The sequence below is a fragment of the Balaenoptera physalus genome, assembly GCF_965194825.1.
Source record: "Balaenoptera physalus genome assembly, chromosome: 7".
NCBI classification, from domain to species: domain Eukaryota; kingdom Metazoa; phylum Chordata; class Mammalia; order Artiodactyla; family Balaenopteridae; genus Balaenoptera; species Balaenoptera physalus.
The window spans coordinates 281,313-296,884 of record NC_138886.1 but is presented as its reverse complement, the minus strand read 5'-3'; the positions used below and the strand labels follow the sequence as shown (position 1 = coordinate 296,884).

Here is a 15,572-nt window from a genome sequence, read left to right as displayed (position 1 = left end):
CTGGATACCATGAGGTCGGCGCCTGGGAGCCTCAGATGCTGGTCTCCGCCCGGCCGTGTCTGCACGGGGCCTCCTGTGCGAACAGCAGGGCCGTGCGGACGAGAAGCGTGTCTCAGTGTCGTCCTGCTGGCCGGTGGTGTGGCGCTGTCCCCACTGATGTGGGAGGAAACCCGCCCGCACCACGCTCCTGCCCCTTGTGACGGTGATCGCTGCCCGGTCCCGGCCGCACACCCACGCCACCGCCCCAGCCTGGTCCCTGGACGATGTCTACCCGCCTCTCAGCTGGGTGGGGAGGAGGCTGGCTCGGGGCCAAGGTCAGGCGAGCTTACCCGGGCCGTCAGATGCCCATCCGGCCCTGCATCCTCTGAGAACACACAGACAGTGGCCCGTGGGTGGCGGAGGCCGGTCTGGAGAGGTTGCCGTGTGTGCAGCAGTGGGAGGCGAGGGCCCTGCCTTGCCAGGCACTGCAGGGAGACGGAGGCCTGTGCCCCAGTGTTCCGTGTAGACCTGTGAGCTCGGTGCAGGTGGCCCTGAGCCTCCCAGGACGAGGCCTCGAGTGGCCTGGTGGCAGGGACCACCTCGTGCCCTAGGCCGGCAGCCGCTTTTTGTGTCCTCCCCGAGCTGTGGTGCGGCCCCCACGACGGGAACTGCCGCGGCCCTGCCCCTCCCTTGTGGGCCCACATGCTGCTCTGACACCTTTTCACATCCACGGGGTCCTCTGCTTTTGTGACCGCCCTGTGCGCACCCGAGGGTGACGGTGGGTGAAGGCAGAGTATGGGCCCCCAGCTCGGGGCTGATGGCAGGGCAGCCTTGCTTGAGAGAAGGGACCCAGCAGCCCAGGCCACAGGGCAGGACCGTCTTACCTGTGAGTGTGTCACTTAGCGTGTGACCAAAATGCTTCAGGTTCTAGTAGAGCTGTTGGGGCTCAGGAAGCTGGGTGGGGTGGGGGTTGGGCAGCTGCCTGGCTGGCTTCCCAGGGCTGTTTTCAGCCTCACCCCCTCTCTCCCTGGGGCATCTTCTCCAGACGGCCCAGCTTGGACGGAAGGCCGTGGCCCTACCCTGCTTTCCACCCTCGCCCTGCACCTCAGGGTGCCTCATCCGGCCCACTGGCCCCTCTCTGCTGCACCCCGGCTGGCCCTGGGGCGCTTACCTCCCGGAGCTGCCCCGCACACTGTCCTGCCTGTCCCTTTGCTCACAGTGGTGGGACCTCTGAAGACCTGCCTCAGCGTTTTCCTCCTGGCGCTGTCCTCCTCCCCGTTCCTTGAGATGTTCCCTTCCTTGGGCTCCCACCCTGTCTGCCCTCCTGGGCCCTTTTCTAAAACCAGTTGTGGATGAGTGATGCCAGGTGCCAGCCTCCTCTGCACACGGCCCCTGAGCCCAGGCCTGGGCCCTCCTTTCGAGGAACCTCCAGACTGATTCCTGCAGCAGCTGCACCATGTCCATTCCCACCAGCAGCGAGGGTGGCTCCTGACAACACTCGCTGGCACCTTCTTTGTGGTTACAGCTGTCCTAGTGGGTGCAAAGTGGTATCTCGTCGTGGTTTTGATGTGTATTTCCTTGCTGGCTGGCGATGCTGAGCATTTTTTTCGTGTGCTTATTAGCCATTTGTGCATCTTCTTTGGAGAAATGTCAATTCAGATCCTTTGCCCGTTTTAAAAATTGGTTATTGATTTTTATTAATGCATTGTCAGAGGTTTTTAAAAATATATTTTAGGTACAAGTTCCTTATCAGATGTGTGATTTACAAATACTGTCTTCCAATCTATGGGTTGTCTTTTCACCTTCTTGATGGTATCCTTTGAAGCACAAAATAAAGTCCAACTTATCTGTTTTTCTTTGGTTGCTTGTGGTTTTGTTATAGCATCTAAGAAACCATTGCTTCATAGATCATAAAGATTTATGCCTGTGTTTTCTTCTTATAGTTAGATCTTGGAAGCGTTTTCAGTTAATTTTTGTATATGGTGTGAGGTAAGGGTCCAACTTTATTCTTTTGCAAGTTGAGATGCATTTGTCCTAGGAGCTTGCCTTTCTGAGCAGCTGTCAGCGTCTGGCCCCCGGGTGGCTGTGCTCGACTCCCCGGGACTGTCCACATCCCCGTCCTCCTGTGTGTTGGGAGAGGCCCATTTCCCCTTCCTTCGCTGTGCTTTTTCACGATTTACTTTGCTGTTTGTGAAAATTTATTTTCCCTGCACATTTTAGAATAAGGTTATGGAGTTCCTCAATACACTGATTGGAATTTTGGTTAGGGTATCATTGAACTTAAAGAGTCAATTTGAGGCGACTTGCATCTTTGTATTTTTGCCATCACATTCAAGGTCGTGAGATATTTCTATTAAAATTTTTTTTCTCTGCAGAGGCTTTGCATGATCTTGGTTAAAGTTTTATATCCTTTATAGTTTTCCTGCTTTTTTGTGAATACTGTCTTATTTTTTTTCTTATGTTTTCTCAAAAGTTAAGTTCGGCGTAGAAAAATGCCTTTGGTTTTTGTACTTGATTTCAGATTTGGCAGCCTTGCTGCACTCGTGTTTGACTTGCCGACGGACCAGGTGTGCAGGAGAGCCCAACCCTTGTCGCCAGGCCTTGCTCCTCATTTCTCTCTCCCGTGGGGTCATCTGGGACCCCACTCTTGTGTGAACCTTTGTGGTGTTAATGGATGTCCTGATGTTTCTGATCTTACACGGAATTCATGCAACATTTCTGAATAAGTGTATCTTTGCTGCAGATTGGCATGCGGCCTTCTCCAAGTTGAGTAGGTTTTTACCTATTCTGTTTTGCCAAGGGTTTAAAAAAAAAATTAATAGCTGCTTATTCATTCAGACAGTACTTACTGCACTCGTGTTTCTGTGCTCAGGGTACAGTAGTGAACGTGGACCTCTCCTTCCAGGGCCCAGTACAGTTGTGATGGAGTCATGGCAGGTGATGTGCTGTAAACAGGGGTACAGGGGTGAGGGGTGGTGGGGTCTTGGACGTGACCACAGCCCCTCGCACCCAGCGCTGTAACCGTGAGCTTTCTACTGGGGTCTGTAGTGAGGCTCCACGTGTGTCGATCTGCTGATGGGAAGTGTGTTTCTTGTTTATCAAGTTGTGGAGGAGACGCGCTTCAGAGACCAGGGGTTTGTAACGAGGCTTCTGGCTGACAGACTGAAAACTCGCCCTGTTTTCTTTAGGTCTGTTTTTGGGAAGCTGCTCCCGAGGCCTTGTTTCCTGTCTCTGAATCCTACCCAGTTTTGTTTTCCAGTGGTGAATTTGTTCCTGGAGGATATGTAAATCCTGCATAATGTGTTTGAAGTCTTTTAAGAATTCACTGGAGGAGCGGGGTGTTTGTTTCAAGGACCACGCCCCGCCCACACCTCGCTAGGGGCGGGGCACAGACTGCCCTTCCGGGGATGGGGTCATTCCCCCCTTAACTGACTCACTGTAGAGACAGTGTCTGCGACATACTTTGTATTTAATCCGTCTGAACTCAAATGTTTGTCTATGAAATAAAGTGGTTTTTCTTCAGACAGTTTTGTGTAAGCAGGGCAGTGGGGGCTCTCGTGTTGGGGTCACAGGCGGGGCAGCCACTGACTCTTCTCCTCTGTCCGCAGGGTCACCTATGGCTGCTGATGAAGGCTCGGCAGAGCAGCAGGGAGGGGAGGCCCATGTGGCTGCAGACGGGGAAACCAACGGGTCCTGCGACAAGAGCGATGCCAACGGCCACCCGGCCGCTGTGAAGCACACTCAGGAAAGCACGAGAGTCAGCCCGCAGGAAGGAGCCGGTCCGGTGGCCCGGATAGCGGAAAATGGGATTTTGGACAGAGACACTGAGGTGGGGAAGCAGAACCACATCCGAGCCGACGGCTTCACTCAGACTCCCGTCGTCGGGAGCAACGGCTACTTCCTCGGCAAGGCCCCCCTGTCTGAGCCACCGCTGCGGGTGGCTGGTGCCCTGGCCTCCTCCCTGCCCGGTCACGCCGCGAAGACCCTCCCTGGCGGGGCTGGCAAAGGGAGGACTCCTGGCGCTTTTCCCCAGCCGCCGGCCACCATGCCAGCCAAGCCCGGGGAAGGCAGCAAGGACACAGAGGACAAGAAGGCCCCGGCCCCGGGCGCTGACGTCAAGGTCCACAGGGCTCGGAAGACCATGCCGAAGTCCATCCCGGGCCTGGTAACGCGTCCCTGTCGGGGTGGGGCCGCTCTCCTGTCTGTCTCCTCTTTTGTTTCGTGTGCGGATGGCAAGTGGACTTCTGTGCGTGGAGGGGAGAGGCCGGGAAGTGGTGGGGTCGTCAGCCACGGTTGCCTGCGGGCCTTGCAGGGTTCCTGAGGGTGACCCGTCAGCCTGCTTTCTGGGCTTCTCCTCATAGGTGCCTGGGCTCACCGGGAGTTCCTCGTCTGCTTTGGGGAGTTACTGGCTTGGGAGACTCAGCACCCGCCTGTCTCTCTGGGGAGTGAGTAGGCGGGAGGGCGGCTGGGGCCTGGGAGTGATGCGCTACAGACACAGGGCGTGGTTTGCTCCCCGCTTCGTGCATGAAGTCCAGGTGTGCAGTCAGACGCCTGGCATTGCTTGTGCTGGCGCTGCTGGTATGGGTCGGACCCTTCCCCAGGGGCCCCGCGGCCTGACCCGTGTGTTTCTCCAGCTCTAGAAGGTTCTGCACGGCTTCCCTCCCTGGAGCTCCCCTCTTCTCCAGCTTCCTCATTTGTTCCCCAGCACTTCAGTCTTGCTGGTCATTCCACATGTTGATGTTTTCAGTTTGACAGTTATATTTTTCATATCCAGTGTCTCGGATTAGTTTTTTAAGAATACCTGCGTTCTTAGTTACATTTTTGTCTTATCCTTCAAAGGACAGTTATAACCCTTGCATGGTCTTGGTTACAACTCCTGTCTCCTCATGTGGGGGTCTGTCTGGCCTTGGCACCTCTTGTTCGGGTGATTTTTCCCCTGAAATGACTTTCCGCCAGGAGTGTGCTCATCTTTGTTTCTGTGCTTCCCTGTTGCCTGGCTGTCACCTGCCTGCTGTGACTGTGGAGCCGGGGGGGTGCTGGAAGCTGGGCCGTGGCCCACTGCCCACGCAGCGTGGGGCCCCTGACGCCCCCGGCCTGGCCAGCCCTGGCCTGACTTCTGCCTTTCGTAGTATTTTTATGTACGTGCCAAAACTTAAACATTTTAATAATTATTCACAGGAAGCTGCACAGATAGTACAGAGGGAGCCCATGTCCCCTCCAGCCGGTTTCCCCCAGGGTACCACGGTGTGGGTTTACGTGCCCACCCAGCACTGCGAGCCTGCCTCTGTGGTCATCCCGGCCGTCCCTGACCCTGTCCCCCATCTCTGGAGGTGTGTTGTTTCAGGTGTTCTGAAATGCGGGATGGCAGAGTTCGGGGGCTTTCTTCCCTCACTCAGCACCCCCCCTGACCCCACCCAGGCTATGTCTGCAGGGCCCTCCTTTGCGTGTCGACAAGTTTTGCGTGTGTAACCGCTCGCCCATCGAGGGACATTTGGGGGTTTTCAGTTTTGGGGTGTTCCATTAAAGCTACTCTGGATATTCATGTACACATTTTTGTTTGGATGAAAGTTTTCATTCCTCTGGGTAAAATATCCAGGAGCCCAATTGCAAGGTTATGTGGTAATTGGATATTTAGTTTTATAAGTAACTGCCAAACTGCACTGCACAGACTGCTACATTTTATGTCCCTGCATCCTCGAGAGGGGTGTTTGGTGTTGCCTCTTCTCTGTCGTAGCTGTGATTCCTCGTAGTGGTTTTAGTTTGAACCTCCCTAATGACTGATGGCGTTGAACAACTTTTCATGTGCTTATTTGCCATCTGTATGTCCTTTTTGGTGAAATGTCTTTCATATCTTTTGCCCACTTTACAATTAAATATTTAGGGAGCTTTGAGAGTTTTGGATATGGACCGTTGTCAAGTGTTGGTTTGCAGATGTTTTCACTCGTTCTGTAGCTGGTCTTCATCCTTTCGCTACTGAAGACCCTATGGCTTTTCTTAAAGCAGAAGTTCTTCATTTTGATGAAGTCCGGCTTACACAGTTTTTTTCTTTTAAGGCTGTGCTTTTGGTGTCATGACTAAGAACTCTTCACCCAGCCCTAGATCCTGAAGATTTTCTCTAATTTTCATAGTTTTTTAGTTTTATGTGAACTTTAAACATATGACCTGTTGTGAATTAATTTTTGTATTAGATTTGAGGCTTAGGGTGAAGTTCATTTATTTATTTACCTACCATTTTTTGGCCCAGCATTATCGATTTTAAAATGCATGTCAGACAACATTATTTATTTATCTCCTCAAAATTATACTCTTATTCCATCCTCACTTCTAGAATTTTATTCTAATGTATTTTTATTCTCAAACATTTTTTTATACCCCTCTAGGGGGTAAAAAAAAAAGCAATCTGAAATTTAATTTCAAGAAATATCTCTGACCATAAGGTTTATGCGAGGGTTAGCTTTGTTCTGGATGGAGTTATTGTAATTAGTAGTAGCATGCAGTCAATTGCAACACATGTTTTGTTGGATATTACTGAGCACTCTCAGGCTGGTCACTTGTAGCGAAAGAAAAGGGAAGGATTTTGAGGCTTTGGAACCTGATTTCCTGAAGACCAAGCCCATCTGCTCCACACCCTGGAAACTTCATCTGCTCCTGGGACCCCTGCCGGAGGAGGGGATCGGAGACGTGGAGATTGGGTGCCCGCCTGGCTCCCGGCCCAGGTCCAGACCCGGCCTCTCCTGCCCTCTGGCTTCTCTTCTCCCCAGACCCAGTTTAGTCTTGTTTGGTTTTCTTCAGAAAGCATGTTTTATTGAAAATTGCGTTTTGGAAACAGTCATCCCAATGATAGAAAGAGTGTTACGTGCTTATGGCAAGAAATCCATGATCCTTTAAGAGTTTAAAAATGCAGGGGTTTTCACAGCCTGGTGGCCTCGCATCCCCAGGTGGGGCAGGGCCAGTTTGCCTCTCGGACCCAGTGTCTGTGCCGTCAGAAGGCGCCGACACAGGGTTAGACTCAGCCGCTGTTCACGCAAAGGAAGTGAGAACTTCTGGAAGGAGACCCTTTTATCCCGCACTGGCACGCCAGTGTAGACCCGTCTCCCTAACTGAATTGTGCTCATCCCTGGAGGTGCCGCACGGAGACCTCCGGCTTCTCCTTGGGTGGCTGTGTCCCCGCGCTCTCCCTGGCTCCTTCCACACGGCCCCCCAGTAGTCCCTGGGTTCTGGAGAGAAGATGGAGAGAAGATGCGGGCCTGGCTGGGTACTCTCGGTCCGGGTGGGGCGGGTCCTCGTGCAGCTGGGGTGCAGGTGGGTGTTTGCTGCACCCAGAAGAGGGGGCACCGGGCTGTGAGGACTCGCCCCGGTTGGGCCAGGCTCGACAGTGGCCGGGGCGAGGAGGGGAGAGCCGCTGAGCAGAGCGAGCGCTGGGCTGGGGAGGCCAGCGGGGGCCAGACGCGGTTGCCCTCGGGCGTCTCGGTCACACGCTGTGACCCGGGCGCGTAGCAGGTGGGTGTTGGCGCAGGTCCTCTCTGCACATGGGTGACTGGCTGGGGCTCTGCGGTGCCCCGCTGGGAGGTCAGACGCCAGCTCCTCCGCCTCGGTGGGTTTGCTTTGTCAGATGATAGGGCCCTAACAAAATTTGGAGTCTTCACTCAAGTTCAGCAGTTCTTAATTTTGTTTTTTAGATTTTCAAAAATAATACCTTGAATCAAAGAATGGATTTTGTACCCGAGTGAGAACGAGCCTCATGTGGCTGTTTCCTTCTCAGATTTAGCTTCTGCCTTCATCCATGTATCCTTTAAACTCCTGTGTCACGTCTGTCTTGCAAGCGCTGGTTGAGGTGGTAGCTGGCGTGGTCTGTGAGGTCGTTGGTGGGAGGAGTGAGGGAGCGGTTGTGTTAAAGCAGTGACCTCCTTGAGACAAAGCTCGCTTATTTGAGAAGGACTGGAGAATTGACGCAGCTAACAGGTTACCTTTACCAGGACTGTCTGTGCCAGGGCACGTTAGCGGTGGAGGCCACGGAGGAGGCCTCGGCCTGCGCTGTGTGAGGAGGAGCTGCGTGCGGGGCCCAGGCGGGGAGCCTGGCAGAGGAGCCAGAGGGCTGAGCGTGGGTCCCGCTGGGAGAAGCCGAGTCCAGGGCCGCCCCTGGCAGGCCTGTTGGCATCTCCCCGCTGTTGGCTCCTGGAGATGCGGACACTGCATTAAAATACGCGTAACATAGAATTTACCATTCTAACCGTTTTTGAGTATCTAGCTCTGGGGCATTAAGCACATCCACATTGTTGTGTGGCCGTCACCACCATTCTCCCCAGGACTTTCTCGTCTCCCCAGACTGACGCTCTGTCCCCATTAAACACTCACTCCCCTTCCCCACCCCCAGCCCCGGCCCCGACATCTGCTTTCTGTCTCCGATTGACTGCGCTTGGTCCCTCATATGAGGATTTGTCCTTTTGTGTCTGGCCTGTTTCACTCAGCACGATGTCCTCGAGACAATGTAGCCTGTGTCAAAACTTCCTTCCTTTTTAAGGCCGGATAATATTCCATTGCATGCGTGTACGTATACACACATGTACATTTGGTTTATCCATCATCCGTCAGTGGGCACTTGGGTTGCCTCCACCCCTTGTCTGTCGTGAATGATGCTGCTGTGAACACAGTTGTACAAAGAGCTCTTCGAGTCCCTGCTTTTGATTCTTCAGAGTGTGTACCCCGAAGTGGAATTGCAGGATCATAGGATAATTCTGGTTACTTTTTGAGGAAGCTCCACACCGTTGTCCAAAGCATCTGCGCCATTTTACCTTCCCCCCAGCAGTGCACAGAGGTCCCAGTGTCTCCATACCTTCACCAACACTTGTTTTCTGTTTGTTTGATAGTAGCCATCCCAGGAGTGTGAGGTGGTCTCATTGCGGTTTTGAGTTGCATTTTCCTGATGATCAGTGATGTTAAGCATCTTTTCATGTGCTTTTTGGCCATTTGTATGTCTTCTTTGGAGAAATATCTATTCGGATGCTTTACCCATTTTTAAATTGGGCCTTTTTTTGTTGTTGAGCTGTAGAGTTCTTTATATATTCTATGTATGATTCCTTTATCGGATATATGATTTGCAAATATTTTCTCCCATTCTGTAGGTTGCCATTTCATTCTACTGATTTTGTCCTTTGATGCATAGAAATTAAAAAAATTTTTAATGGACGTATAATTGACTTACAATATATTAGTTTCAGGTATACAGCATAGTGATTCAATATCTTTATATATTACAAAAGGATCACCAGGAATAGTCTAGTTACCATCTGTCACCATTCAAAGTTATTACAATATTGTTGACTATATTCTCCATGCTGTGTGTTACATCCCCATGACTTACTTATTATATAACTGGTGGTTTGTACTTTTTAATCCCCTTCACCTGTTTCGTCTGTCCTCCCCCATCTCTCTACCCACTGTTTATTCTCTGTATTTATGAGTGTTTGTTTTGTTATGTTTGTTCATTTGTTTTGCTTTTTAGATTCCACATATAAGTGAAATCATGGTGTTCGTCTTTTTCTCTGACTTATTTCATTTAGTGTAGTACCTCTGGATCCATCCGTATTGTCACAACCAGCAAGGTTTCATTCTTTTTTATGGCTGAGTAATAGTCCATTGTGTGTGTGTATAAATACACCACATCTTCTTTATCCACTTGGCTGTTGACAGGCATTTAGGTTGCTTCCACATCTTGGCTATCATAAATAGTGCTACAGTGAACATAGGGGTGCATTTATCTTTTTGAACTGTTGTTTTTGTATTCTTTGGATAAATACCCAGGACTGGAATTGCTGGATCATATGGTAGTTCTATTTTTAGCTTTTTGAGGAACCTCCGTAGTGGCTGCAGCAGTGTGCACTCCCACCAGCAGTGCACTAGGGTTCTAGTTTCTCCACACCCTCGCCAACACTTGTTGTTTGTGGTCCTTTTGATGATAGCCATTCTTACAGGCGTGAGGTGATGTCTCATTGTGGTTTTGATTTATAAGAAAATTTTTATTTTATTTTTTTATTTTTGGTTGCGTTGAGTCTTCGTTGTTGCGTGCGGGCTTTCTCTAGTTGCAGTGAGCCGGGGCTACTCTTTGTTGCAGTGCGCGAGCTTCTCACTGCAGTGGCTTCTCTCGTTGTGGAGCATGGGCTCTAGGCGTGCGGGCTTCAGTAGTTGTGGCTCGCAGGCTCTGGAACGCAGGCTCAGAAGTTGTAGTGCATAGGCTTAGTTGCTCTGTGGCATGTGGGATCTTCCCGGACCAGGGCTTGAACCTGTGTCCCCTGCATTGGCAGGTGATTCTTAACCATTGCACCACCAGGGAAGTCCCTATAAGAAATTTTTAGTTTTAATAAGGTCTAATGTATCTTTTTTCTTTTGTTGCCTGTGCTTTTGTTGTAATATCCAAGGATTCATTGCCAAATCCAATGTCATGAAGCTTTCCCCCTGTTTTCTTCTAAGAGTTTCAGAATTTTAGGTCTTTGATCTGTTCTGAGTTAATCTCTGTCAGTGGTATAAGGTGAAGGTCCACATCCATCCTTTTGCAGGTGACTGTCCAGTATCCCTGCCCCGTATATTGAAGGATCACACCTACTTTGTGCACAACGAAATGTGGTTCAGTGGAATCGGGTTTGAGATCAGACTGTCTCAAGGCTGTAGGTGACTCTGGGGAAGCAAGTGGTGGGGCGGGGGCTGAGTGGTGTCTGGAGCAAAGGCAGGGCTGTTGGTCGGTGCCAGGGGGTTGGCGTCCACATCACAGGACCACAGGTTGTGGTCTCAGAAGGCTAAGGCCGAGACACTGAGGAGATGGGTAAAACTGAGCAAAAGCGTCTTAAAGGTGTAACATGATGATCTGTCGTGGCGTGAAAACCGCTTGGGGGAGGTGCACTGTGTAGCCGTGATCACCTGGAATGTGCCCCGTCTGGGTATTTTCAAATGTAGTCATAGTTTATTACCTAAATCACAGGCTGGCTGGCTTTCTGTACAGGCCCAGGTGGGAGCCGGTCCCGGTTCTGGGTGCCACACGTGTCACAGCTGCTGCTACTTCCCTGCAGAAACGCAGACTCTGTTCTTGGCCTGTGACGCCGACCTGCGCCTGTCACAGGCGCTCTGGTGGCAGCGGGTTTCCGCGCTCTCCCCTCTCTCCTCAGCGCACATCTCTCGGGGGAGGGGTTTGGTGGGAGAGGCACGCTGTTTCATCGCCGCCTGCCTGTGCGTCATTGTCGCGTTGTCTTTGTTTTGAAGCACGCGGCCGGTAAGGACCCCAGGGAAGGCCGGGACGCCCGCGACCATGAGGAGCCGAAAGAGGAGTTGAGCAGAAGCGCCTCGGAGTTTGGACGACAGCAGCTTTTACCCCCCTTCCCGCCCCTTCACCAGTCGCTACCTCAAAACCAGTGCTACGTGGCCACCACGAAGGCACAGACAGGTAAAGGGAAGCTGCCGCCGCCTCGCTCTCGGGTGTGTCCCGAGCCTGCACTGCAGAGAACGCGGGCCCCGCTCCACCCTCACCCGGTGCTGCGTCGCGTCCTCCGCTTGTTTTCAACTTCCAGATGAAGATCGTTTTCATTCCGACAGTCTGCGGCCTTGGTCTGATTGGGTGGAGGGCTCTGGATTTGAGGAGTCTCCCAGCTCATGGATTCAGTGCTGCAGGGGCACCGCGGTTCAGGTGCGGGTGGCCGTGGGGCGGCTCCCTCCCAGCCCGAGCCACCTCTCCTCACGCTCACCTGGGGGCGTGGAGGAGCATCGGGTGCCTTGTGGGGCCTCTTGCAGGAGGTGGGGGCTGGTGAGCGGCCCCCAGGGAGGCTGCCGTGGCAGGCGTGCCCGTAGAACCTGCTTCCCCTGCAGACCCCTCCGGTGCAGACAGGCCTCTCCGCCAGGCCCGGCTCACGTCGCTGAGGACTCACAGACAGGGGGAGGCGGCCCCCCAGGGGCTGCCCTGGGGTGGTCATGTGCTGGTTGGGGCCTGTCTTCCTCAGGACTTTCAGAACACTTGTTGCTTATCAGTAATTTCAGACCAGAGGTTCTGCAGAGGATGTCTGTGGCCTCCCCCGTTCCCCTCCCCCCATTCCACCATGTGCACAGTCGCGTGTCCTTCTCCCACCCAGCGTGTAATGTTTGCTTCTGAACGTGCGTGGAAGTTGCAGACATGGGGCCCTGGGCACGTCCGTGTTGTGCGTGGCACCTTCTCGGGCAGTCGCTGTAGTGTCAGAGCCTGGAAGGACCCCCCCGTGTGACGCGTCGTCCAGGCCTCAGGCCCCACTCGCCTTTGCCAGTCAGTCGTCCCAGGAGGCATTTCTGGCCAGCTTCCTGCAGTCCCTTAGTGTGCGTCTTGACATCTGGAGCGTCCCCATGGGGTCGCTGCTGTCTTCCTGGGTCAGGCTCGGGTCACTGCCGTCCCCGAGGGGTGTGTGTCCTTGCTGCGTCCCCGGGAGTGGGGTGTGGCTGTTGGCCCTGCGGCGGCAGGGCTGGGTCTACAGGTCCTTGGGTCGTTGTCCTTTGTGTCGTTGGAGGCGGGGCTTAGAGGGTTGCACGGTCCCACCTGGCAGCTTGAGCATCTAGGGACCCACTCCCAGACTGATCGTCCCAGGATGGCGTCCAATTCCGTCGCCCCCTCCTTACTTCCTCGTGGAGCTTCTGCTGGAATGCAGGGCGTCCCCTTTCCAGCCTTGCCTCTGCCTCAGCTCATGGATCCTTGTGTGAGTCTCTGGGCTCCGGCCCGTCACCGTCATGTTCACGTTGTCCTGGGTTTGCCCTTCAGGCTGGCTCCTGAGTCCTCCGATGTGACTCCCATCGCTTTGTGAGGACTTCCTGGCTACACCAGGTGGACCCAGCCCGTCTTGTCCTTCCCCAGTCCTGGGACCAGCCGTGTCTCCAAGGAGCCCTTGTTCTGTTTGTTGGAGTGTGGTGGTTGGTTAGAAAACACTGTCAGTCTGTCTCCCCACCACCTGCAACTTTTGGTCTATTTCAACTCAGTGTTATTTGTTTCAGAGAGTTACAGCTGGACAGAGTTGCATGTCTCTGTGGAATTACACGCATGTGTGTAGGGCTTGGCGAGGAACGTCAGGAGTCGGTTCTTCTGTTAAAAGTTAAGATCGGGGAATTCCCTGGCAGTCCAGTGCTGAGGACTCCATGGGTGTGGGTTCAGTCCCCTGTCAGGGAACTGAGATCCTGCAAGCGGCAAGGGGCTTTTATCTTAATAAAAGTTAAGATTGTTCCTATTTTAGCTTTATCATTTCCTTATCTGTTCAGTCCAAGTTTTCTAAACAGAAGTGCTGAGTGTGTTTAGCAGTTTCCCACGTGGGTCCTTCTCTGCCTTTGTTTCCTTATCTGAGGGCCGGAGATGGGCCCGCGGGCTCAGGACAGTGTGAACGGCCTGGTGCCTGGCGCTCCTGCAGCAGCTGCCCGGCTCGCTCCCTAGGGAGGCGGCAGGCCCCTCTTGCTGTGCCCCTCTTGCTGTGCCTGCAGCGTCCCCACCCCCGCCGCGGGAGCAGGGGCCCGTGGGGATGTGGCCCTGTGTGACGGCTCGGACCGGAACAGCCTGCCTCGTTCTTCAAACCTTCCTCCTCCCCCCTTCCCCTGGCCGGTGCATTACACTATCACAGGAAGTGCACGCTTTCGGGCCATCTCTTCTTGTCCGTATTTTAAGTCACTGTGGTGACAGCCCCGCCCCGGAGGGCCTGCTCTTGCCGTCCTGCTGCGGAGCCCTGCTGTGGCGCGAGCCGAGATGAGAGGGCAGATTTGCACAGAGCTCACAACTCACCTGCCTCCTCCTGGGGGGCACCTCTGCCCGCTCACCTGTGCTCCGTTCAGCGCGTGGACGGACGGCGTTTCCACGTCAACATGTGCGGCCCGCGTGGCGATTGTCCTCAGTGTCCTGGCGTCGCCACGCACCTGCGAGGGGCTGTCAGCCTGACCCCCGGCGCCCATGGCCGACGTGCGTCCTTTCTCCCCGTATCCCTTCTCTGCATTTTGTAGAAATAAAACGTAAGGTATTTCTTTCAGCCCTTTCGTGGAATTCCTCCGTGTTAAAGCAGTGGTTTTCAGATTTTTTTTTTCATACCCTGGAACTTTTTACAAAAATAAAACATCACAGAGACCCTCATTCTGTCAAAGCAGTAAACCTGGGGCTGCTTTGCCCAGAACGGCGTCAGGGGCCACGAGCCCCCAGGCCCCGGCCCGGTCCCCCCTCCACTGCTGTGCTCGTCAGGAGACCTTGCCCCCAGGCCTCTCCTTCCCTGGCCCTTGTGCAGGGATAGCTCGCTGGGCCGTTGTTTCCAGTATTCTTCCCCTTGGTCTGTGAAGTGCTGAGCGAGGACGGAGGGTCCAGGTGACAGTGGTGTAAGGCCACTCTTCAGTGGCCGCACGTCAGAGGTGGACCCTGTGGACACACGAGCAGGAGGGCGTCTGGAGGAGGCCCTTCCTTCTCAGCCCCTCGGAGAGCCCTGCTCAGAGGCTGTCCCAGGCGCTCCAGGGCCCGCTCCTGACGGCTTGCGGGTCTCCTGGTGTCGGGCTGCCTGCTCGGGAGGGGGTGCTCACGTTTGCCCTCCGTATAGCTCGGTGTCTCCTTGTGAACAAATCCTGTATCTGTGGCGGGTTTTCAGCTTTCTCTGTGCAACTTAAGACGCTGTTGTGGGTGCTGATGATTTCGGTGATCAGAGTTTGTGAACTGTCACCTACCTTTAAAAACATTTGAACGGCATTTCTTTTCTTCTCTCGTCCCCTTTTGACTTTTTTTTTTTTTTTAGCTTGCTTGCCTTTTGTTTTAGCAGCTGCAGTATCTCGGAAGAAAAAACGAAGAATGGGAACCTATAGCCTGGTTCCTAAGAAAAAGACCAAAGTGTTAAAACAGAGGACGGTGATTGAGATGTTTAAGAGCATAACTCATTCCACGGTGGGCTCCAAGGTAAGGCTGCGGGCCCGGCCGCGGGGGCTGCCCTCCGTCTCCGCTCCAGGGTGGCCCCCGCCCGCCCCAGGCTCTCGTCCTCCAGCACAGTCGCCACCCCCTCCCCCGCCCTGCCCCGTGGGCCTTGCCCGGAGGAGCTAGCGGGGGTCCTGACGTGGGCTTCTGCCGTGTTGCAGGGCGAGAAGGACCTCGGTGACGGCTCCCTCCACGTGAACGGGGAGAGCCTGGACTTGGACTCGGACGAGGACGACTCGGAAGAGCTGGAGGAGGACGAGGATCAGGGAGCCCAGCCGGCCGCCGTGTTCCCTGCCGAGGACAGCAGGGCCTCCAAGGACGGCGCGCTGGAGCCGGACCGCACCCAGAAGGTGGGCAGGACACACGCCGCAGACCTCGGTCCTGGCGGGGCGGGGGTGGCCTCTGGGCGCTTCTGGGCCTTAATAAAGCCCCCTGTTTACTTCTGGCTGGGATTCTTGTATTTTATTTCTCTTGAATTTTTAGATAGTTTATTTTCATCAGAGAAGCGTTTGTCTTCCTGTGCAGCGTTCATGGAAGTAAACGGCTTGAGCATTTTTAGGCTCGGGAGCGACAGGAATAATACCATTAATAACCCAAACTGCTAACCGTGGCTGACCGAGTGCCAGTACGGCTTGCCCTTGGCCTTGGCACGGTGTCCCAGGCACCCGGC

At 53.9% G+C, this 15,572-nt stretch overlaps 1 protein-coding gene across 11 annotated transcripts in view; it reads left to right on the top strand.

Annotated features, from left to right (window-relative positions):
• The window catches only part of EHMT1 (euchromatic histone lysine methyltransferase 1), a 151,929-nt gene that overhangs the window by 76,088 nt on the left and 60,269 nt on the right, over positions 1 to 15,572 (top strand). For 8 of the 11 annotated variants that reach the window (XM_082469404.1, XM_082469398.1, XM_082469401.1 and 5 more), the window contains 4 exons: positions 3,588 to 4,144; positions 11,230 to 11,410; positions 14,730 to 14,887; positions 15,064 to 15,252. In XM_082469404.1, coding sequence (XP_082325530.1) covers positions 3,588 to 4,144; positions 11,230 to 11,410; positions 14,730 to 14,887; positions 15,064 to 15,252 — 1,085 coding nt within the window. The remainder of the gene's footprint in view (positions 1 to 3,587; positions 4,145 to 11,229; positions 11,411 to 14,729; positions 14,888 to 15,063; positions 15,253 to 15,572) is intronic. The other 3 variants (XM_082469402.1, XM_082469400.1, XM_082469403.1) reach the window with 2 other exon arrangements.